This window comes from Carcharodon carcharias, chromosome 2 (assembly GCF_017639515.1).
Source record: "Carcharodon carcharias isolate sCarCar2 chromosome 2, sCarCar2.pri, whole genome shotgun sequence".
NCBI classification, from domain to species: Eukaryota; Metazoa; Chordata; class Chondrichthyes; order Lamniformes; family Lamnidae; genus Carcharodon; species Carcharodon carcharias.
The window spans coordinates 220,133,129-220,156,277 of record NC_054468.1 but is presented as its reverse complement, the minus strand read 5'-3'; the positions used below and the strand labels follow the sequence as shown (position 1 = coordinate 220,156,277).

The 23,149-nt window shown below is 40.4% G+C and overlaps 1 protein-coding gene across 3 annotated transcripts in view; it reads left to right on the top strand.

Annotated features, from left to right (window-relative positions):
* adss2 (adenylosuccinate synthase 2) overlaps positions 1–23,149 on the top strand; it is a 95,513-nt gene that overhangs the window by 36,404 nt on the left and 35,960 nt on the right. For 2 of the 3 annotated variants that reach the window (XM_041181211.1, XM_041181224.1), the window contains exons 2-4: positions 10,182–10,284; positions 13,843–13,911; positions 22,810–22,860. In XM_041181211.1, coding sequence (XP_041037145.1) covers positions 10,182–10,284; positions 13,843–13,911; positions 22,810–22,860 — 223 coding nt within the window. Of the gene's footprint in view, positions 1–8,162; positions 8,336–10,181; positions 10,285–13,842; positions 13,912–22,809; positions 22,861–23,149 lie in introns of those variants that run through there. The other variant, XM_041181218.1, reaches the window with a different exon arrangement.

Here is a 23,149-nt window from a genome sequence, read left to right as displayed (position 1 = left end):
AGGTCTTGAAGAGGGAGTCATGCCCAAGGTGGGCATGCAGTTGGGCAGTGGGGAGCATGAAGTTGGAGGTGAGACCAACTTGAGATAAAGATTGAGAATAGGCTGTCAAAGAAAGGGATATGAAAATGGCAGTTCTGAAGCAGAGTGATGGAAAATATGCTCTTGAAAACCAGAGGTCAAAGATGGCATGGAGAATTGGACTGAGTGGATAGACAAGATTAACCAGGAAACCTGCATTTAGGAACACATGTTTCTACCTTCCTATACATGCACATTTTAAAGACGTAGCCAGATTTTTGTTTAATCATTCAAATCTTATTAATTCCTGTTCCTATGTAGATTAAAAATGTAGTTGTCCAGATAACCACATTGCAGTGAGTTCTTTCTCTTTAGAAATAGAATAAATTTGGATAGTCCCACGGTCCTGGTATGTTGATTTGTGCTGTTCTAAACACCTGCATTTCATCAGTCAGGGTGGAACCACAAGAATCTCATGTCAATAACCTTGTTGCCAACAGAAGCATAAAATCTGTTTGTTGCCAAACTGCAGCATTGTTCTTTAAAATTTCAATGTAGCTGTTGATATTATCTCAAAGGTTGTTAAATCCATTGCATGATTGATGTTATTTTTCCCTTCCCTGTTCTTTTCTGTCTTGTACTAAAAAAATCAACAAATGCTTTGCAAAATATGCGGATTGCAATTGTTTGACTTTACAAAATCGGTTGAAGTTAGATTAACTCGCCGTTGTCCAACAGAACTCACTGACACAGATATCTTGGCAAATGTCATTTTAATTCATGCCCCAACTTTAGTCGAAAACACCTTGCATACAATGCAGATCAATGTGCTTTACCTGTATATTTACTGAAATGTTTGCCACCATTCAGAATGGAACTCTTGCAGCCTTTCTCTTTCACCGAAGCTTGGAATAGCATGAATTTAGCAGGAACAGCACATCTTAGTGCAGTTTCTGGGTTTCTGTCCAGTAGTTAGAAGCAGTGCTCTGACTTCATCAGAGTAATTGTGTTGACTCAGTGAGATGCACTAGACCTACCCTGCTCTCTTTATCCGTTTTTATATTGGATGCTACTTGTCCTTTGACATGATGTTTCTTGTTTGAGATGCTCAATACTGGTTGGATTTATTTTCTTCTGCTACTCTGCTTGAATAGACCATGATGACAGCTTCCCTCTTCAAAGATTGTTGCTGGTGTTACCATAGTTCTAAAGCTTGCTGTTCTTCATCGATGTTCTATACCATTTCAGTACATAGCCAAGGGGGAAAAGCCCACGCAGCTGTCAAAAAAAGTAAGGTGTACGTGGCTTTTTGTCTTGACATTTTACTGATGAATACTCAAAAAGGTTTAAATATACAGGCTTATGCTTCGCAGATATGAGTATTGAGATCATGCGCCCAATGATAGTGTCTGTTACTTATGTTTTATTAACTAATGAAAAATGCAGTTAGCCACATCTGGATTTCCAATCAGCCACATATGGTCAACACACTGGATAACACTGCACTAGCACTCAGTTGTACTGTAGTTGAACCTATATGTAACGATGTAATTTGACTAACTTGGTTAGGAGTGGTGTCGATGGAACTGGGTTAAGTTTTTGGGAAATTTATACCTTGTCTATGTCTCCTTCCCCCACCCAACTATATCTTTGTTCTCTTGTTATGCACCAAAGACAAACCTGTGACCTGGCTTTTAAGAGTTATCTTTAGCTTATCATATTTTTGTTGCTGCCGCCTCATAAACACAAGCATTAAGTGTTTGGTATGTTAGGATAAACTGCAGAAGAAGATGAAGCTTGTAGTGCTGTATGCTTTAAATGTGGATCCGTTGTGAATTTTCCTGTAGGTTTAGTACTGGCAAGGTAACAAAAAAGGTGTGTTAATACATATCTAAACTTAGCAACAGAACTTGAGAGGATCTGCAGCATGTGCAAGATTGGGTTCCTGTGATTATGTAGTTTGAAAGACCTGCTGTTGCTGAAGTTGACTTTTATAGCCTGTATAAGTTACAGCGTTTAATAGCTTCAACACCAGGCTAGTGCTCAGTAATTGCACAGGAACATGCTTTGGCTCCAGGATATTCTTCCAGTCTGTCATTGTATATGATTGCACAAACATACTTTAAAACTTTTATACTCTGCAAAAGAATAACTTTAGCAATGACAGGAGTTTTCCCTATGTATATAATGGGGTTGTGTGCAATCTGTATGTCCTTGACATCAGATTGGCTGAGTGTAAAGCCAAAGTTCAAAAACATGTGTTAGAATTTCAGTTGTGTGGCCAAGTTACACTTGGAGTGATTTTAGCCGCATTTTTGAACCAGAAAGCAAAAGCTCAGTCCAGCACTTAGCTCATATCCTGGAAAGCAAGGAAGTAGAGTACAGTCAAACAGTTGCTGTGTCAACTTGTTGCTCCTGATGAATAATTTGAGGTCGTGAGAACACTGTGATAGTTTGTCATATGTTGATTTTGCTGCTCATTATGGGAAATCAAATGCTTATCAGTTGTACTCCCTGCCTGCTTACAATTCAAAAAATCCACTTGGTCTTTATTGATTTTTAAAGCCTTAATTATTTTTTTTAAAAAGCCAGTCGCAAAGGAAAGGCTTGAAAATCTCTGCACAATATTTCACCGGCACGGAGACATCCTCGTTCTACTTGCCGATCTTACAGGTGCCAGTTGCTGACTTCAAATTGGCACAAGTTTTTGAGACAATTACATTGGCCCCAATTGAGATTGTTTCCAAAGATTTTCAAATGCACTGAAGCAGTTGAATCACTCTCAGTTATGCTGCACCTAGATCTGTGTGGCCCTGAAGCTATAGAATCACATGATATTAGAGTTTAGCTCTCTTTGTGGATTAATGCCAGAGTGGCATTAATCAATTTATTCAGAAAACTGTTAGCAATTTCATTTTGCTGAGCATTATCTGCTGAAAGGGTGAAAGAAGAAATATTCTCCTCATTGATGCTTCTACACATGTATATTACAAAATATCCTAGATACCTGCTTTAAAATTAAAGAACATTAGTTTGTCCTTTCCTCTGGATTGGTTCTTTGTACCATCAGCCAATTATAAAACCATTAGGCATTCTGATCTCTCTGCGTGGTAGGATGTGTATTGTTTAGAAAAAATTGTGGGTGTATTTATCACATTTTAAGAACTCGTCAACAAAGTGTCTGGGTGTGTTACTGCTTATCTTTGGCCTACTTCCTTGCCTTGCAGGATATAAGCTAAGTTCTGTGCTCAGCTTTTGCTTTTTGGTTCAAAGATGCAGCTAAAATCATTCCAAGTGTAACTTTATTGTGTGAACTTAATGAATTTGAGCCACTCTGGGTCCTTATCCAGAATATTGCAGTCAACAAGTAAAACATTTATGCATTAAAATACTAGCATTTAGCTGCCAAGAATATTGCTTTTTTTCTGCCAGGATGTTAGTAACCACTATAAATCTCTCCTAACAACCTGTTCAAAGTATCAGCTTTCAAGCTGGTGGCCGTGTCCTTTAAGTGGCAGCTCATTTGCGATAGAAGAGATCCTCTAACTGAAATAAACTAGCTGATGAAATCTGAGATAAAAGCAAAAGTTTGCAAATGCTGGAATTCTGAAACAACCAACACACTCTTCGTTTCCTATGACTCCCTTACACGCGTACACAGGAGATGCAGCATCTGCCCTTTTACCTTCTCCCTTCTCACCGTCCAAGGCCCCAAATATTCCTTCCAGACGAAAGAGCAATTTACTTGTGCTTGTTTCAATTTAATATGTTGTGTTCGCTGCTCACAATGTGGCACATCTTTCAATCCTTAATCGTGACCCTAAGCTTACAGTTGCTGCCATTTTAATTCTCCATCTTGCACCCAGCTTGACCTTTCATGTCCTTGGCTTCCTATAATGTTCCAATGAAACTCGACGCAAAACTTGAGGAACAGCACATCATCTTTAATCTGGGCACTTGACAGCCTTCTGGACTCAACATTGAACTCAACAATTTTAAATCATAACCTCTTTCCCCACATTTTGTTTCATGTTTTTTACTGGGTTGGTTTTTTTCTCATTTTGTTCTTAATTCCTATCTGCATTTGGATGACTGCTATCCTGACATTCACACCTCCTCTGGAAACACCATTTGTTTCTTTATTTGTCCCATAACCACTCCCTTTGGAGTGGCCTCGCACTATGAAACCTTTGCTATTTAATCTGTCCTGCCTTCTACCCTATCACAGATCTTCCCTTTCATTGTTCTTCCCCTCCCCCTCCCCCCAGACTTTCACTTGCTCAAAACCTATTACATTTCTAACTTTCCTCAGCTCTGATGAAAGGGCAGAGACCTGAAATGCTAATGAATACATGGAAAAACTCAGCAACTGTGGAGAGAGAAACAGAGTTAATGCTTCAAGTCCAATATGACTTCTTCGGAACCCAGACCTGAAATGTTAACTCTGATTCTGTCTCCACAAGTGCCATGAGACCTTCTGAGTATTTCCAGCATTTTGTTTCTTATAATTGAAGAAATCTTTGAGCTTTTGCAGGATAACACATATAAGTTGTCCTTGCTACTTATATGAAGAGTAAAATTGTTTCGCGGAGAGAAAGGAAATTTTGTTTAAGCCAAAACAAAAACAAAAACAGAATTACCTGGAAAAACTCAGCAGGTCTGGCAGCATCGGCGGAGAAGAAAAGAGTTGACATTTCGAGTCCTTATGACCCTTCGACAGAACTTGAGTTCGAGTCCAAGAAAGAGTTGAAATATAAGCTGGTTTAAGGTGTGTGTGTGGGGGGGGCGGAGAGAGAGAGAGAGGTGGAGTGGGGGTGTGGTTGTAGGGACAAACAAGCAGTGATAGAAGCAGATCATCAAAAGATGTCAACAACAATAGTACAAAAGAACACATAGGTGTTAAAGTTAAAGTTGGTGATATTATCTAAACGAATGTGCTAATTAAGAATGGATGGTAGGGCAATCAAGGTATAGTTCTAGTGGGGGTGGGGAGAGCATAAAAGATGTAAAAAAAAAATGTAAAAAAAAAAAAATAATTTTTTTTTTATATAATGGAAATAGGTGGGAAAAGGAAAATCTATATAATTTATTGGAAAAAAAAGAAAAGGAAGGGGGAAACAGAAAGGGGGTGGGGATGGGGGAGGGAGCTCACGACCTAAAGTTGTTGAATTCAATATTCAGTTCGGATGGCTGTAAAGTGCCTAGTCGGAAGATGAGGTGTTGTTCCTCTAGTTTGCGTTGGGCTTCACTGGAACAATGCAGCAAGCCAAGGACAGACATGTGGGCAAGAGAGCAGGGTGGAGTGTTAAAATGGCAAGCGACAGGGAGGTTTGGGTCATTCTTGCGGACAGACCGCAGGTGTTCTGCAAAGCGGTCACCCAGTTTACGTTTGGTCTCTCCAATGTAGAGGAGACCACATTGGGAGCAACGAATGCAGTAGACTAAGTTGGGGGAAATGCAAGTGAAATGCTACCATTTGTTTAAGCCACTTGGGCCCCCAGCTCTGCAATTCTGCCCTGAGACCTCTGTGGCCCACTAACTCCTGATTCCCTCCTCTTAAAACCCACCTCTTTGGCCAAGCTTTTGACTAACTCTTCTAATCTCCTCCTTTGGATAGGTGTCCCTTTTTCCGTATGCCTCTGTGAAGCACCCTGGGGCATTTTCTATGTTAAATGTATAAATGTAAGCTGTTGATACAAAGCACTTTGGAAAGGAAATAAACAGACAGAAATTCCAATGAATTAAATGTTATCAGTGGCATGCTATTTTACATGTAATTCAGTGCTGGACAAAAGTTTGTAAAGTGCTCTGGATGAGACTTATCCAAAGCTGTGGGATGTGAGCATATTCTGCAACAGTTGCATTGCTTTGCTATTCAGATCCTGTGCCATTTTACAATAACTGGATACTCTGTTTGCACGGAAGAGCACTCAAAGCAGATACGCATTTAACGTGCCTTGAGTGATCGGGCAGATGGAGGCAGATATCAATCAAATGTACAAGTTTTTTGAGCAGGCTTATCCAACCTGTTTGTTTGGGAGGCCACGTTTCAATTCTTCTCTCTCTCAAAGGGGCTGATGAGCAAATTTTGGAAAGATAAGTTTGGGTGCAATGTTAAACTGAATTTCAAAAAAACGTTGTGGTATTAAGAAAAGAAGCAACATGCTGAGCAAATATAAAGTAATGTCAAAGCAATAAATTAAGTTTTAAAAAAAGAATAATTAATAAAAATCACCAAAGTGTGAGGGGGTCCGAGTGTGTGTGCCAGGCTCACTCCCCACTCTCTCACCCTCAGTCATACACAGTGTGTGGTGGTGAGAGAGACTGAGTAAGGCAGACAGATGTGCACACTCTCACTCCCCACCCATACACATGCACACACACTCTCTCTTGCTCCCACTCTCCCACACACTCTCATTCCCACACACACTCACTCACTCACTCACACACACACACGCACTCACTTTCTCACTCACACACACACACTCACTCTTGCACGCACTCTCTCATGAGCTTTTGCACGCACTCCTTAACTCGCTGTCTCACTCATTCCCACACACACGCATGCACTCACACTCACTCCCACAGCAGCCACCAGCAGCCAGCCTCACCTTCCTGGGGGCCCCCGGTGCTCTTGCCACCCCTCTCTCTGTTCCCTCCCGCCACCTTGCCTGAAACTAAACTTCTTTCTCTCCAGCAAACTCTCAGCCACTGGCAGCAAATGCTGGAGAGAAGTGGACTGTCATTGGGGGAGCAGCTCCTTGCAGAATCTTGCACTCCAACTTACCTGTTTGAAAACTGGTTCTGGGAGCCGCATAAAGGTGCTTTAGGGGCTGAACAAGCCTAGTGTTAGGGGCTGAACAAGCCTGTGTTAGAGGCTGAACCTTTTTATATTCTTCAGTAGACCTGGTGGAAGTTCTGGTTGCTCAGTGAAACTGGTTCTATTGCAGAAGTAGCATAAATGAAAGATAGAAACTCAAATGGGAACAACAAGCTGTAGCCATTAAGTTTCAAGGTGCAGAATGGAGAGCTAACATAAAATTCTGTGTAGGTAATAATAGTTGGAATATTTGGAACTGGAATGCAAGTCATGCTAAATTGCTTGAGGTTTGATGCCCTTCCAGCACTAATTCCCATGTTACTCACTTGTCATTCCTTATTATCTGCAGCAGGGTGAGTAAAATCTAATAAACATTTATAATCAGGCCTTTTCTGATTAAGCTCTATTTGACATTATTAAGGAGCTCTCTAATAATTAAAAAGAAAACAGCTCTCCCTCAAAATTTAGCAGTTCCAGTGTTGCCATTGGGTATCCTAAATACATTGACCAAACTGCTGCAGAACAAATCTGACTTGAGCCACCATGCTTAATGTTGTACCATTATACCTCTTGTGTAGTATTTTTAATCCGTTAACTTGTACTGCTTCCCCATACACCATATACCTACTAGCACTAATGAGAAAAAAGTTGCACTTTAGCACTTTACAACCAATGGATTACTTTTGAAGTGTATTCACAATGTTATGTACGCAGTTTGCACCCAAAGTCTTACAAATTGTAAATAAATGAACGGCTAGAAAATCAATTTTTCTGTGGAATTTTTGAGGGAAGAGTGCCGTGCGTCACCCTCTTTCCAGACAAACTCCCAAACATGTAAGAATTGAGTCTGTTATCTAATTATACTCCTGGACACTTTGCAGTGTAAGTGGACATAGTACAAAAATTTCACATGCTGACCATTTGAGCTTTATGCAGTCCCCGTGACACCACTGCATTCCTTGGCTCAAGGCAACAAATCTGTTCCTGTGGCTCTGATAATTCTGTCAGTAACTAGCTGTGTGTAAGGATGATTTGGGATAATAACACCACCTCCTTTGCCCTATGATAGTTGATCATCTTGCTTCCTAGGTCTCCCTGACCCTGTCCCCAGCCTTGTAGAGAAACTTGGGCCTTTGCTTGTCATCTCTAACTGACAGATGGACGAGCTTGTCTTATCTGATACCATGAGCTAACACTTGAGCTTTATTGGTGTGTGCAGGTTTGTGTTGTGATATTAAACCTGTCATGTTTTCATCAATGCTGAAAACAAGTGTTGAAGTGTTTAAAGTCCTGTGCCTTCCCCATACGATCAGGTATGGTTTCATGTGTTAGGCCATGATTCACATGTGGCCCAGAACCAAAAGATTTCTTGTGTGCTTTTTTAATGGAGTGCTCTTGTCACATGCTCCACTAAAGACCCAAAATATCCTTTCATCTAGGGAAAGGGGGTTTAAAACATTGCGATTGCTGGCAGCGTACGGAGTTACTGGAAGTCAGGTCAATATGCAGCTGTCCATTGTTGGTGCAAAAAATGTTGAACAGTGGGATTTGTTGCTCATCAGTGCCGTGCATTACTGAAAGAGTGTTAATCTGGCTGTCTTGTTCTTATCTTTATTGCTACTATGCTGGCGAAGGCATCGTTATTCAATGCCAGAGGATTTGAACTTGTAGCCTAGCTGTTTTATAATGTTCACTCGTGTTGTTGACAAGCCCTGCTTACTGTGTTGGCGTAGGTTGGGGGGTGTGGGAGGATGGGGGGGAGAGAGGATAAGAATGTGAGCAGGCAATGCTATGCGCAATACGTTTCATGCTCTGAATTTATCACTTCAAATTGATCCCATCACTGCTGACAGACTATAAACACAAGTATTGCCTCCAGTTTAAAATAGTTACATAGTTCAAACATTCTCTTGCAGGCACAAGAAGTTTTGAAGGACAGTGTCTATAACAATTCTAATGGAATGTTTTTCACCAGTCAAGTGGATATGTCATGAAATTTCACTTACCCACCTTTCACATATTACTGAAGCACTGAAGAGGTGGGGTAAGATACACTACAGCAGTGTATCATTCACACACCAGTAGAATTTCGGTAAAGCCCCAGTGACTATAAAAATAATTAGTAATAAACTGTGCTGAAAATGTTTTATTATTATCGTGTTTCTTTTGCTAAACTTGTAACTTGAAGGCTGGAATCAGAACTTGGCTTTCAGCCACCAGTTTTTATTAAACTTTCCCTCCTGTTTTAGTCCCTTGCTTTCCTGGAAATGCCAGTTAGTATTGTGGTATGGTTCCACAGATGTGAACCACTTCACGTGTGAACCAAAACAGTAGTATCAGAAAGCTAGTTAACTGTGGCTACGTAACGAGCACAAGACCTACCCTGCCAATCCCTTGCCTGACGCCTCCATGTTTGAGTCGGTGTCACTGTTAGTCAGGAGCAGGAACCCTATATAACTTACTTAATCCCAGGTAACCGTGTGCAGTCACTTAAAAAGTACTGATATTAATTGTAGTGTCCTTTAACCTGCCTTCCCCATGTGCTCACTGACCTACTATAGTTCCCAGTCCAGCAATACCTCACTTTTAAGGTTCTCATCCTTGTTTTCAAATCCCTCTAGAGCCTCACCCCCTCCCTGTTTCCTCTTGCCCTACAATTACAACAATCTCTGTGCGCTCCCAATTCTGACCATTTGCACCTCCTATTTTGATTATTTCACCAGCTTTCAGCTGCCTAGAACCTAAACTCTGAACTAATCACCTTAAATATATGTATCTCTCTCTCCTCCTTTAAGATGCTGCCTAAAACCTGCCTCTTTGACCAAGCTTTTGGTCATTTGCCTTAATATGTCTTTGTAGCCTGGCGTTAAGTTTTGTTTCATAATGCTCCTGTGAAGCACCTTGGGATATTATACTAGATAATGATGCTATATAAATGCATGTTGTTGTGAGATCAACTAACTAAGTACAGATCTGAATCTTATGCTCTCTATGGCTGAGCTACATCTTTCCCTTTCCAATCAGAGGCACAAGGGAAGCTCAGTCAGTGAGTTCAAGAGTTCTAATCCTATGGTTGACCAACACTAGAACTCCACTAGCTCAATTAATTAACTCTTCCTGTTGCACAAGTCTGCAAGGCTGCAGTAGTGCATGAAGTAAACTTTATGATCTAGAGGAGAGTTGAGACATGTCAAGTCTTCATACTGTGCCTCTTCACCCAGAAATGCACAAACATGTGAACACCCAGCTCACAAAGGGTGCCGAGGAGTTTGCGAGTTGAAATGTAAGGTGAGCAAAGCAGACAACTGTACATGTTTCATTAAACCTCTTTTGTCACACACAGGGAGGAAACAACGCTGGCCACACTGTCGTAGTCGACTCAGTTGAATATAATTTTCACCTTTTACCCAGTGGGATCATCAACCCTAATGCTATTGCCTTCATTGGTAAGTTTTCAGGTATCTATTTGCCTACAGCAATAAACCTCATCTAATCATTTTCTGGTTTGGCTGAGAAGTGTCTGTCACAGCTTAAAGGCACCCTTGGAGGTTTGGATGAACAAATACCAATGTCAGATGTAGATCTAAAGTTGCTGTTGTGACCCGCTACAGAAGTCCACTTTCGCTAAAAGGAATTTACAGCCTCAATTCCATCGGTTATATGTTCTGCTGCTTAGTAGCAAGCAGTTGAAAGTCCTCCCCACCACCCCTCCCACCTTAATTAGTTTCTGTGCCCTTTCTTAGTTATCTACCAGGAACGGGGTTGAGTCACTCTCTCCTCCATTTCTCTTACTCCCCTCTTGTAGTATGCAAGGACAGTACAATTTTTAAATTGAACTTGTGCTTGGGAAATTTGGAATCATTAGGCTTGATTTTACATTTTCGGCAGGGTGAGGAAGGCAGAATGGCAAGTGAGAAATCCGCTCACTCCTGCCCCCATCTTCTCAGCTTGGCGAATCAAACATTGGACAATCAATTAGTGGCAGCCCAGTGGGAAAGTGGCCAATTAACAGTGCAAGGGTGGGCTCTGTGCCCAATCGGGAATTTAGGCCAGGATGTCATGTGGCAGAGGAGTAATGCCACGAACAGAAAGTTGGTAATGGCTACAAGTTTAAAGGCCTCGTCCTCTGAGTCTGTCTTTATTTCTTATGGAAGGCTCAAAAAAGTCAGTAAATAAAGTCAGAAATCATATGCATACCTTCTCCAGCAGAATCTGCTGCTCCGTGCAACCATGCTTCTGGTGGCTGGCCTTTTCCAGCACCATCGTGCCACCTCGTCATAGCTGCTGTAAAGCACTCCCAAACTTTTTCCTGTCTGATGCCCGAAAAATTGCAGACAGTTGGGCCAATAGCTTCTTAATTGGCAATTTCAAAATAGTGGCCACCTCCTGATTTCCATGCCTGCTTGCCTTCCATAACTTCAGTGACTGGTGTGATGATGTCATGTTTCCAACCCGACATCATCATGTCCTATGTCATCTACAAGCGAGATGGGGTGGGGGCCGCCTGATTTGTGGCAGTAAAATCCAGGTGGGACTCCTGATTCCTCACCAAGAATTGTTCTGCTGGCGCGTGTATTTTTAAAGTCATGTAAAGGAATGTCAGGACTATAGAATTGGTGAACTGATTTCCTGAAATAGCACAGAAATGGAAGGTGGAGACTCTTCTATAAGTCCAATGACATTTCTAATTGCAGAAAAAAGTTTTTAAAACTTTAGAAGTTGATATTCAGAAAATCAGATTGTACAGCTGTTTCTTTAACTCAAATAATTATCTCTATGGCAGTCATAGCAGCTTCTTTGTCCAGCATTTTCTAACCTTCATAGACAAACTACCATGTTGTCATGAGGTTATGAATATCTTGGCAGCTGTGCACTGTAGGAATAATGGTATTTGGGCCAACATACATGTGTGATGCTTCTTAATTTATCATTTTAAATTGACCCCATCAGTACCCCTTTTGCAATCAATGGCAATTTGTAGCCAATAACGCATTTAATTATACCACAGAACGTTTTAATCCAATTCAAGTGAATGCAATACTGCCCAACATTCTGTTTTACTGAAATCCAAGTGAAAGCACTTACTGGCTTTTATATTGGCTGTACATTGAAATTATAAATCAGATTGCGCATCATCTGTATTGTGTTGATATGTTGGTCTCAATAAGCTGACGGTGAGTTAGTTATTTGAATTTAGTGAGGTGTCCACAGCTTCTGCAGTTCTGTAGCTCTTTTCCTAAAGAACTTCATTCCAAATTTCACTGCAAAGAAAGATGGATATTGGGGATAAATATTTAATTTGTTAAGGCAATAAAATCTTGACTGAGATTGTGATAACGTAATTTGGTAAATCGTGGCCATCTGTATCTCAGTTACGTTTTTGGTTAATAACTTTAGAATTCTTATTGAGGTGGCATTTGTTTGGGACAGCACATGTTTGGATTGCATCCCATAACATTTGGACCAAAGACTTGTAAAGAACCCATTTTTTATTTTTCTTAGACTGTGGTTTTAAAAATTGGACTGTGGATTTAAAAACTACCCTGGCTGCAGTTGAAAGACATGTTCACTGGAACAGGATGGGGAATATACAATGTAGCTATCTCCTGGATAGGGTGTGCCAGGCTGGACTAAATGGTGCCGGAAAGGGGTCCTGAACAAAGGAGAACGGCCTAGCAACGACATTTTAATTGGCTCCTGATCAGGTGACCAAAGTTTTGTGTGATAGCAGTGAACAGAGATCCTAGCCTGCAAAGAGAACACACCTAAGACCTCTCCTGCGTGTGTATGATTTCAGTAAGTCTGCAAGGCTAGCTAGCTGTTTTTTTTCTTCATATCTCTGTAACCAGCTCTCTCTGGAAAAAAAACCCTGTCAAGGGGAAAAATCACCAATAGAGACATTGAAAAGCAAGATTTTCAACCAGTGAACCACAGTCTGAAAGTGCTGGGAGACTACCTTGTGTCAACAACAACAAACTGCAAGGAATTTGGAAGACATCAATCAAAATCAACCCAAGTAACCCTGTATTCCGGATTGGTGCTGTTGAACTGTTTTATCTCACTCTTAAAATCCATGTAGGGTGGGGGTGGGGCATGTATAGGGGTTTAAGAAAGGGTAGGGTTTAAGTTATTGAGGTAGAAGTTAGCAGTTCATATTTCTTTTTTTCCACCAGTTAAAGACTATTTGTTGAATAAACAGTTATTTACTTATTAAGTTTATAAACTTGGTGCTCGTATTCTGTTAACCTAAATTCAACAGTTAGGTAGAATTGGGGCAACCTGGTGGTTTGGTCAAACTTTTCACATTTGTCGCAGCTCGGGGAACGTTGGGGCTTGATATTACAGCGCATTATCCCCAGTGAGTCATGGGAAAGTGCTTTTTGCATAATTTCTTGTGTGTGTTGTGTGTGTTTATATTTAATTACTGTAATTATCCAATATTTAAAAGCCACACCAAAACACGGGTTGGACAAGCTACTACTATTGGTAGCTCAGTAGTGAAGAAACGTTCCAGTTTAAGGTGCTGGCTGATGCTTGAGAATTCAACTTTGAGCTCCAGACGCTTTGTTGTTTTACAGTAATGGGACAGTTCCACAAATGATAATGGACAAATAGAATCAAAGTCTTGAAAAAGAAAATGCAACAAATTTAATTGTATTATATTTTTATCTTTGTGCCGCTGATTGCTTTTTGTAAAGCCAAATTGAGAAATTGGGCTAGTAGGTTATTCCAAGAAATTATAGTTACTGCCCTTCCTGTTTGCGACAAACTTTTCCTGCCTCTCCAATAACTTGGCCAGAATTAATAAAAGTCATCCTCAAGGGAAATCCAATTGTCATTGCCATTGGAGACTGGGATTTGAACATGAATTTACCATTCAACAGCATTATTCACACCAAGTCCATCTTCTCTTTTCCTTTTCATTTTGTCTGCATCCTGTGTCGTGTATTTTTTTTAAGAGGTGCTGTTATTTTTTTCATTAGCTAACTATTCGTGTTCTGTAGGTAATGGAGTGGTCGTTCATCTACCGGGTCTCTTCGAAGAAGCTGCAAAGAATGCGAAGAAGGGAAATGGTTAGTACAGCAGATTTGAGGCTGATCTGGGAGTCCAAGTATATTAGTATGACTGGTAATGGGAGAACAGCAGTGCGTGATTACTTCCAGTGCAAAAATGGCAGCAGGAGTCCTTTCTGCCTCTGATTTCATGTTTGCAGTTGCTGTTCTTTTAATAAGCAGCAGCTCTCTATATTCCTGCAGAAAGCTCAACTTTTGAAATTGGAAGTTATTTTCTATTTTTCCTTTTCTTTTTCTGCTCTCTTCAGCTGCAGGCATCTTCTTAGGTAGACAGTGCAGCTTGTCAAATGTGCCCTTCCAATTTGTTCACCTTGGCAGCTGTGTTAATCCCAGTTCCCTGGCCCTTATTTCCCAAGTAAGAACAGCACCAATCTCCCTTTCAGTTAACCAGTTAATTCTGCATCGGTGGCTTCCTGGTACCATGATTTCCATGTATGAAGTAATTATTTCTGGATTTATTCTTCACCATCTTAGGTCAAATTTATTTTTTATGTCTGCTCTTATTGAGTCATTATGGCACAGAATTTAAGACTATTGTGACAAGAAAGAAAATGTGCTGATGCTGGCAAAAGTGGATAATTTGCACTCAAGTCAGATAGTTTCAAAATAGCTAGAGTTAAGATGGAGGTTATCTTTCCATGCCAAAATTCAACGAGGAGTTCAGAATAGGGTATCTGGTGAAAGCTACAATATTGGTCCATTGAACAGCATTTTAAATGTTAACATCAACTCATCCTAATCAGACTGAAGTGGTTTAATTCCATATAAAAATAAAACAGATTATTTAAAATGTTTGCATGTGGATTAAAAGACCATGGGGTAAAAGTAATTTAACGTTTCCCGTTGCTAACTGTTAAAGGAAAAAATTGCAGTGAGACAGCAATTTCTGGATGTTAATGGCCAACTTCATACATTGTGAGTTCAAAGAACTGCCTGTAGCATAAAATAATTCTCTTTGTTTATTCATGTCCCTGATTCTGATGAGAGTTAAACTGAGAATTTGCATTATTTATGTTCAGCATCATGTGTGAAGTTATTTGAAGGATTGTCACATCACGTCCTGTTGCTTATTATTAGACTGTGTTTTTAAAAGAAATCTTACTTGAAAGCGCCTCTGATCTAATTCTATTTTTATTGACTTTGTCTTCTGGTTTCTTGCTCTGCCTTAGTTCTTTATGCATTATTCAACTTGTTTATAAATTAACTCAATTTGCTCATTGCTGTGAAGAACGCAGGGAACAGGGTCAGTTTCCCAAGTAATCTTCAGTATGCTATATATAGTAGTTAAGAGGTGATTGTTAATTCTGGGCACATTGCTCCACACATGGCATGTACAAAGGCCATGTTTCAAACCATGGGAAACTTGGTCTAATTGTGGGATCTGTCATTTTGCCTTAAACTGGGAGAAATGCCAAACCAAAAAAATACCCTTATTCAGTGTCTCCCTTCTAGAGTGAAGAGGCACTCCTGTCAATTCCCTTCATTATTTTAATCACCATAAAAGAGCCAACCACTTAACCTCCTTACTTGCAGCCAGATTTACCCAGTCTGTCATCGTAGCTATGTCCTTATGTCCCAGGTATCGTCTAATTGGACCATTGCTAGAGTCTTGGCAGGGCCACTACATTTATAGCTGCCTCAAGGTCAGATTTGCTAACAGCGTAGACAGAGTTGAAAGACTGACAGAGGAATCTGGGGTCGTCTTTAGTTCTGTACTAAGCAATCCACTTATCACCTAAGAAATGGAGTGTGCTGTAGAAATTTGTTAGAATTCCCTACATTTTCTGTGCTTGCAGCACTTTATGCTGCACGTGCAAATTGAAGTGAGCAGCGTAATGGACTGAATTTTATATCATAGAAACATGAGTGACACAACATAGAAGGAGGCTATTCAGTCTATAATGCTTGTGCTGTCTCTTTGATACAGCCTGTCTATTTAGTTCCATTCCATTGCTCTTTCCCCACAGCCCTGTAATATTTTTTCCCCTTCAAGTTTTTATTCAATTTGTTGTTCAAAGTTACTATTGAATCTGCTTCCACCTTTTTGGGCATTGGATCATAACAACCTCCTGTGTTTTTTTTTAATTATTCCTCCAGCTCCTTTGTTAACACCTCAAATCTGTGCCCCTGATGGAAACACTTTTTCCTATTTGACTGCATCATGATTTTGAACACCTCTATCAAAACTCAACTTTCTTTATTTTGACGAGAACCATGCCAACTCCTCCAGTCTCCCCACATAACTGGAGTCCCTCATCTGTAGAACCATTCTAGTAAATCTCCTTTGCTCCCTCAGTAAGGCTTTTACATGTGGTGCCCAGATTAAAATGCCATACTCCAGCGGAGGGCTAACCAGTGTTTCATAAGGTTTAACATAACCTCAATGCTTTTGTATTAAGGTTTAACATAACCTCCATGCTTTTGTATTCTATGAATAAAGCCCAGGATCCCATATTTTTCCCTGAGAAGGTAGTGATGGGCTTTCTCCTTGAACTGCTCCAGTCACTATGGTAGTTGTGCCCCCATAGTGGTGTTTAGTAGGGAATTCTAGGATATTGACCCAAAAAACACTGAAGGAACAGTGAAAGACCCCCCACCCCCTTCCCCAAAGTAAGAGGTTGTGTGGTTTGGAGCACTTGATGATGGTGTTCCCATAACATTTCCACTTGCACATTGACAATACCCAGCTTTAACTGCACCCCGCTTATTTTAACCCTATGTGTTGTCAGACTGCTTGTCTGAAGTCCAGCCCCAAATATGCTGTAATTTCCTTCAATTAAACACTGGGAAGACAAAAGCCGTTGTCTTTGACCTCTGCCACAAACTCAATTCCCTCACTACAGACTCCATAACTCTCCATGGCCATTGCTGCTGTCCCAATTGACCTCAATCTGAGCTTCCAGCCCCATTCCTTGTCAATCACAAAAACCACTTACTTCCACCTCCATAATATTGCCTGCCTCCACCCATCAGCTGCCAAAACCTTCATCTGTGTTTTTGTTGCCTCTAGACTCGTGTATCCTGAAGAAAAGTCATACTGACTCAAAACGTTAACTCTGACTTTCTCTCCACAGATGCTGTCAGACCTGCTGAGTTTTTCCAGCATTTTTTGTTTTTGTTTCGAGTATTCTAAAGTTCTTCTGGCCAGCCTCCCGTCTTCCACTCTCCATAAACATGAGCTTGTCAATAGTCACCCCATCCTAATATCTCCTCCTTTGTTGTCAATTTTTGCCCTAATTATTCTCCTGTGAACGTTTTTCTATGTTAAAAGTGTTATATAATATTTCTTCATAGATGAAGACTTCTTGAGCAGCTGAGAGTGGAACTCATTAAGTAGTGTCTATCATTTCCTTCAGAGTCAACTGAATTCTGTCCCTCCCTAATTATGGTGTTGATAAGCAGACAAGTGGTGTAGCAGTTTGTCAAATTACTGTTTAGTGTTTTTAGCTTGACTTTTAAAACTAGGTTTTATATACAGCTTTCCAGACAATTTGTATGCAGAGTTGTGCAAACATAATTTGTATCAAGTGGGAAGAAGCCATACGCACAAAAAGGGGACTAAAACTAAAGCTTTACTGACCATGATGTCCATAAGAGATGAGAGTTGTAACTGTTTGTTTAACTATTTCATTGTATAGGTTGATTAGGTGGTGTGATATGATCCATTTTTACCTGATGGGTACCAGATTCAATCCCTGGTCCTTGTTGAGTTTAACTGATCCTAACCAGAGAAACAGCATAGCGTATTACATTTAACCCCAGTGTGTCTATGTAGGGGAATAGAAAATGACCAAGAGTTGTTACTTGTGATTGTAATACAGTGAATCCTACTGATCTTGTTTAGCTCCTGCTGTGCACCTTAACCCTTGACTCCAGGCTACTCCAGGCAACTTGCTTAAACAGAGTATAATGTTAGAAAATCTCAGTGTCCTGCGTGACCCTTAGCCAAGCATCATAGCCCATATTCTAAGCACCATCACAATTGCCCACCTCACTTCTCTGCCACTGAAACACATGATGGCTCCAAGCACTTTCCTTGATGACCTCGCAAATTCTTCCTGTAATCATCTTCAATTTTTTCCAAATCCTGCAACGACATCCTGTTCTGCTCTCCAATCTTTATCAACTCCATATATCCCAATACATAAATTTCAACATCTCTGTACTCCTCTGAAGTTCCTCCACAGTCCAGCACCTCACTACTTCTGTAGCCATATGTTCCTGCATTTTCCCTCTGCTCTTTAACTTTGTCGACTTTGGCATCGTCTTTATTCCAGCTTCAGCCAACATCTTTGCCTCATGCTTTGGAAAGCTGTCCCTGACCTCATTTCTTTGTTACCAGGCACCCCCGTCCCCCTGCTTTTCCTTCAAAAGCTGCTTCAAAGCGGTGTTACTTCAGCAAATACAACTTTGGGAGAATCTTTTGTACAATAAATTTATTGGTCAGTTCATCATCTATGGAAAAGTGCCAGTTTCTGCAAGAAATTAACTTGTACATGGACATTACTTTAGGCTAGTGAATATTTTCTGTGCGTTTTTTCACAAATGACTATTTCTCTTCTCTCTTCCCATCTGATGCAAGCTAAGTTACATGTTTAACAGAAAGAACTGGTATTCTACAATCTCTTTCATGTATCACAGCTAAATAAAATGAGTTTGGGCCTTTTTAACCTTTTTTTTATTGCATGGCATTCCAAAGAATTAATGGTACAATGTTTGACACTCAGAGTCAGTCACAATTATATGAAAATAAGCGTGTGGTCCACTCCTCTTGCGGTTAAGGCTATAGAATGCAGTAGCATTTGAGGGAACCTTGACTTTGCATCTAGCCTTTACAAACATACGAAATAGGAGGAGAAGTAGGCCACTTGGGCCCTTGAGCCTGCTACGCCATTCAATAAGATCATGGCTGATCTGTTTTTTTTTGAGTTCCACATTCCCATCTACCCCTCATAACGTTTGATCCCCTTGCCTAACAAGAATCTATTTACCTCTGCCTTAAAAATATTCTTCCACTGCCTTCTGAGGCAGGGTTCCAAAGTTGCACAACCCTCTGAGAGAAAAAACTTCTCATCTTTGTCCTAAAAGGACGACCCCTAATTTTAAAACAGTGTCCCCTAGTTCTGGATTCACCCACAAGAGGAAACATCCTTTCCACATCCACCTTGTCAAGACCATTCAGGATCTTACATACTTCAATCAAGTCACCCATCACTCTTCTAAACTCTAGTGGAAACAAGCCCAGTCTGTCCAACCTATCCATAAGACAAACCTGCTCATTCCAAGTATCAATCTAGTAAACCTCTTTTGAACTGCCTCCAATGCATCTACATCCTTTCTTAAATAAGGAGACCAAAACTGCACACAGTATTCGAGATGTGGTATCACCAATGCCCTGTATAACTGAAGCATAGTCATGAGGACTCGAAACATCAACTCTTTTCTTCTCCGCCGATGCTGCCAGACCTGCTGAGTTTTTCCAGGTAATTCTGTTTTTGTTTTCCTTACTTTTATGTTCATTTCCTCTCATAATAAAGCATAGCATTCCATTTGCCTTCTTGATTACGTGTTGTGCCTGCATACTTTTTGTGATTCATGCATGAGATCATCTTGATCCGTCTGCACCTTGGAATTCTGCAATCATTCTCCATTTAAGTAATACTCTGCTTTTTTATTCTTCCTGCCAAAGTGAACAACTTCACATTTTCCCACATTATACTCCCATCTGCCAGATTTTTGCCTACTCACTCAACTTATCTATATCCATCTGCAAACTCCTTAAGTCATTGATGTAAATTATAAAAAGTTGAGGCCCCAGCAGGGACCCCTGTGGGACTGCACTCGTCACATCCTGCCAATTATGCATACTCTCTGCTTTCTGCCAGCCAGCCAATCTTTTATCCATGCTAATATGTTACCCCCTACACTGAGCTTTTATTTTCCGCAATAACCTTTGATGTGACACCTTATCAAATGCTTTCTGGAAATCCCAAGTACAGTACATCTACAGGCTCCCTCCCTATCACTGCACATGTTACTCCTTCAAAGAACTCTAATAAATTGGTTAAACATGTAAGATTTCTGGGTTCGGGACCACGTACCTGATTAGGCAGTCAACTATTTGTATGTAATTTTAAGCTAGTTTATCGAGTTTATTAAGAAACAACAGTTTAGACATAATATATTAACTAATTAGACAGGAAAAAAAAGTTTATGACCCGTAACAGCTTGTGATAACGGCATTCCGCTCTCTAGGCAAAGTGTTAGGAAACTCTTCTCTTGATCTCTCAATCTTCCTCCTCCTCCCCTGGTCCATGTTCCATCTAAAGAAGGCAGATGCCCAATGAGCAGTGCCACTCACCATCTTAGCCTACTACCACGAGTATGACACCAATCTAGATACCCTTTTTGACAGTGGGTAAGCTACCAGCCCTCAATCATCTAATTATTCTGTCCAATGGATACAAGATAGGTACTCATAATGTCAGAATGGTTATCACACCCCTGTGCCTCACCCTGCTCGAGTTCAGTTTTTAGGTTTGCATCTTTCTGAGGGTCATATCTTGGTCCTTTCTAAACCCTTGGGAGATAAGGGGGTGCACAGGATGCCATTTAACAACTCTGGAATCTGAAAAAGGCAACCTGAACTAAATGACCTCGCTGTTTCTGAGGACTGTTCAGAGGTCAAAATGGTTAGAAAGAGAGGCAATCAATGTTTCTTAGAAAATCCCATAAAATGCAGAAGATACCCACTTATTAAAGACCCCAATTTCTTACACCTTTCATAAAACCTTGCTGACTCTTCCTGATTACCTTGAGCTTTTCCAAGTGCCCAGCTATACCCTCTTTAATGATCGACTCTAACATTTTTCCCATGACAGATGTCATGCTAACTGGCCCATAGTTTCCTGGTTTCTGCCTCTATCCCCTCTTGAATAGAGGGGTTATACTTGCTACTTTCCAGTCTCTTGGAAGCTTTCCAGAATCTAGGAAATTTTGGAAAATTAACACCAACACATCTACTATCTCATTAGCCACCCCTTTTAAGACCCTAGGCTGAAGTCTGTTTGGACCCAGAGACTTGTTAGCCCAGAGCTTCATCAATTTGCTCAATACCACTTCACCAAGTTCCTCTCTCCCCTCCACCTGTCCATTTACAGCTATTACTGGAATGTTTTTTGCATCCTCTATAGTGAAGACAGAAACAAAATATTTTGTTCATTCCATCTGCCATTTTCTTATTATCTACTATTAACTCCCCACTGTCACTCTCCAAAGGACCAACACTCACTTTACCTACTTTTTCCTTGTTTAAATACCTGTAGAAACTCTTGCTATCTTTTTTCACATTCCTAGCTAGCTTCCTCCCATACTCTAATTTACCATATCTAGGAGTGCATAATGGTGCAAATAATGAGATGGGGAAGGAAAGTTTCATTTCCCAGCTCTTATCCCTTGCTTTGAAGGACACCACGACTGTGGGAATAGCACAGAAGAGATGTTTTCATTTCTTTTCAAGGCTCCTTTCAATCAAAGGTTAAGAGAATTGTTTCAGATTATGTTGATGAGATAAATCAATAAAGACTATTTCCACTGCTCGTTGAATTGGTAACTAGGGGCTATATATATATTGCTGAAAAAAGAGACTTGTCAAAGCTTTTCGTCTTGCACGCATCAGGACACTTCGCAAAAATACCAATTTAAGGGGAAAACTACAATTTATACTATATGAGAAGATGCTGATTGGTAGGCAGATGGACTCTAATTGGTAGAGGTGTTGCCATGGAGAACACACCAGTGATGGCAATTGATAGTTAACTGCTAACTATTGTTTGAAACTTAAACCAGGCAGCTTGACCCTGATTGGTCAAGGCATTGCCCTGAGGAATGAGTCAACAAATGGCTGTCATTTGTTTTGTTTAAGCTGAAACAGGCACAACGTGTGTACATGTTCTTTCTGTCTGCAAGGAACAGGGCCCTGTGTATAAATATATGTAGCTTCAAGTCACGCAAGTGAGCCAGACTGACAGTCTTGAATTGGTTATCAGCGTAATTCTTAGCACACTGAGGATTATTTAGCAATGTTGTCCAATCACAGAATCACATCTAATGTTGGACACTGTTTTGAATTTTGCAAGAATGGGCTGGTTGGGTAGTGTTTGTTCCTAGCCCCTTGCTGGGACATGCTGTTTGAAATGATCCGGTAGCCTTTGGTACGTACGGCGTACATACCTGGCATTACTCTGGCGCTGAAATTGATATAGCATATTACTGCTGATAGGCAGAATGTCTTTTTGGCTTGATGGCAGCCAAGACAGAAGCAAAATTTGAGCAACAGATGAAGCTGTTTTACCTTGTTACTATGCAGTAGTAACACAAGTGGTATTTGCAACTAACAGGATGCTGCCGTCAAACCAGATTAAACACAATGGGTTGAATGGAACTCCTATGCTGTAAAAGTTCTATGATAAACCAGAACCAAAGATGGTTCAATCTCAAATTGGCTCAGTTGATAGCAATCTCACATTTAGGTCATAAAGTTGCAGACTCGAACCCCAGTGTAGGATGTGAGAACACATTGTAGTGTAGTACTGAGGAAATGCTGTCCTTCAGATTAATTTTCTTTAAACACCAGCTATCACTTGGCTGTTGAGATGGATGTTAAAGATTCCTTCAAAGAAAAGCAACAAGTTCTCTATGCCTTCTTCAATATTTCACTGTCACCCAGAATCTCATTGGACTTCATTGAATTGGGGTAGTTGCCAAGTTTGACCAAAAGTCACTACATCCAAAAGTAATTTGTCACGTGAAGCACTTTCAATAAGGTTCCATATCAATACTGGTTTTTCTTCTTTGTGCCATTTTTATGAAATATAAGAACTTTCTTTTCATCTACAGGTCTTTTAGGTTGGGAGGATAGACTGATCATTTCAGACAGAGCTCATATTGGTAAGTTGATTCATGGCTATTAAAATAGCCACTTACAAAAACATCACTCCTCTTGTTTTGTATGCAGCCTATGTTACCTTGCTGTCCATTTAAATAAAATGTCATTTGTTCTTTAGGCACAGGTAATGATCATACACGGACGACCATTTTTGTGTCCGATGGGGGCTCTTCATTCCCAACCATAGTGGCATTTCTTGTAGTCCATTCGCCCTTCCCTCAATATTGTTTTTCTTTCCTTGCAAAAAGATCCACAACTTATCACTTTGCTAGATCTGTTTTTATAGCCTCC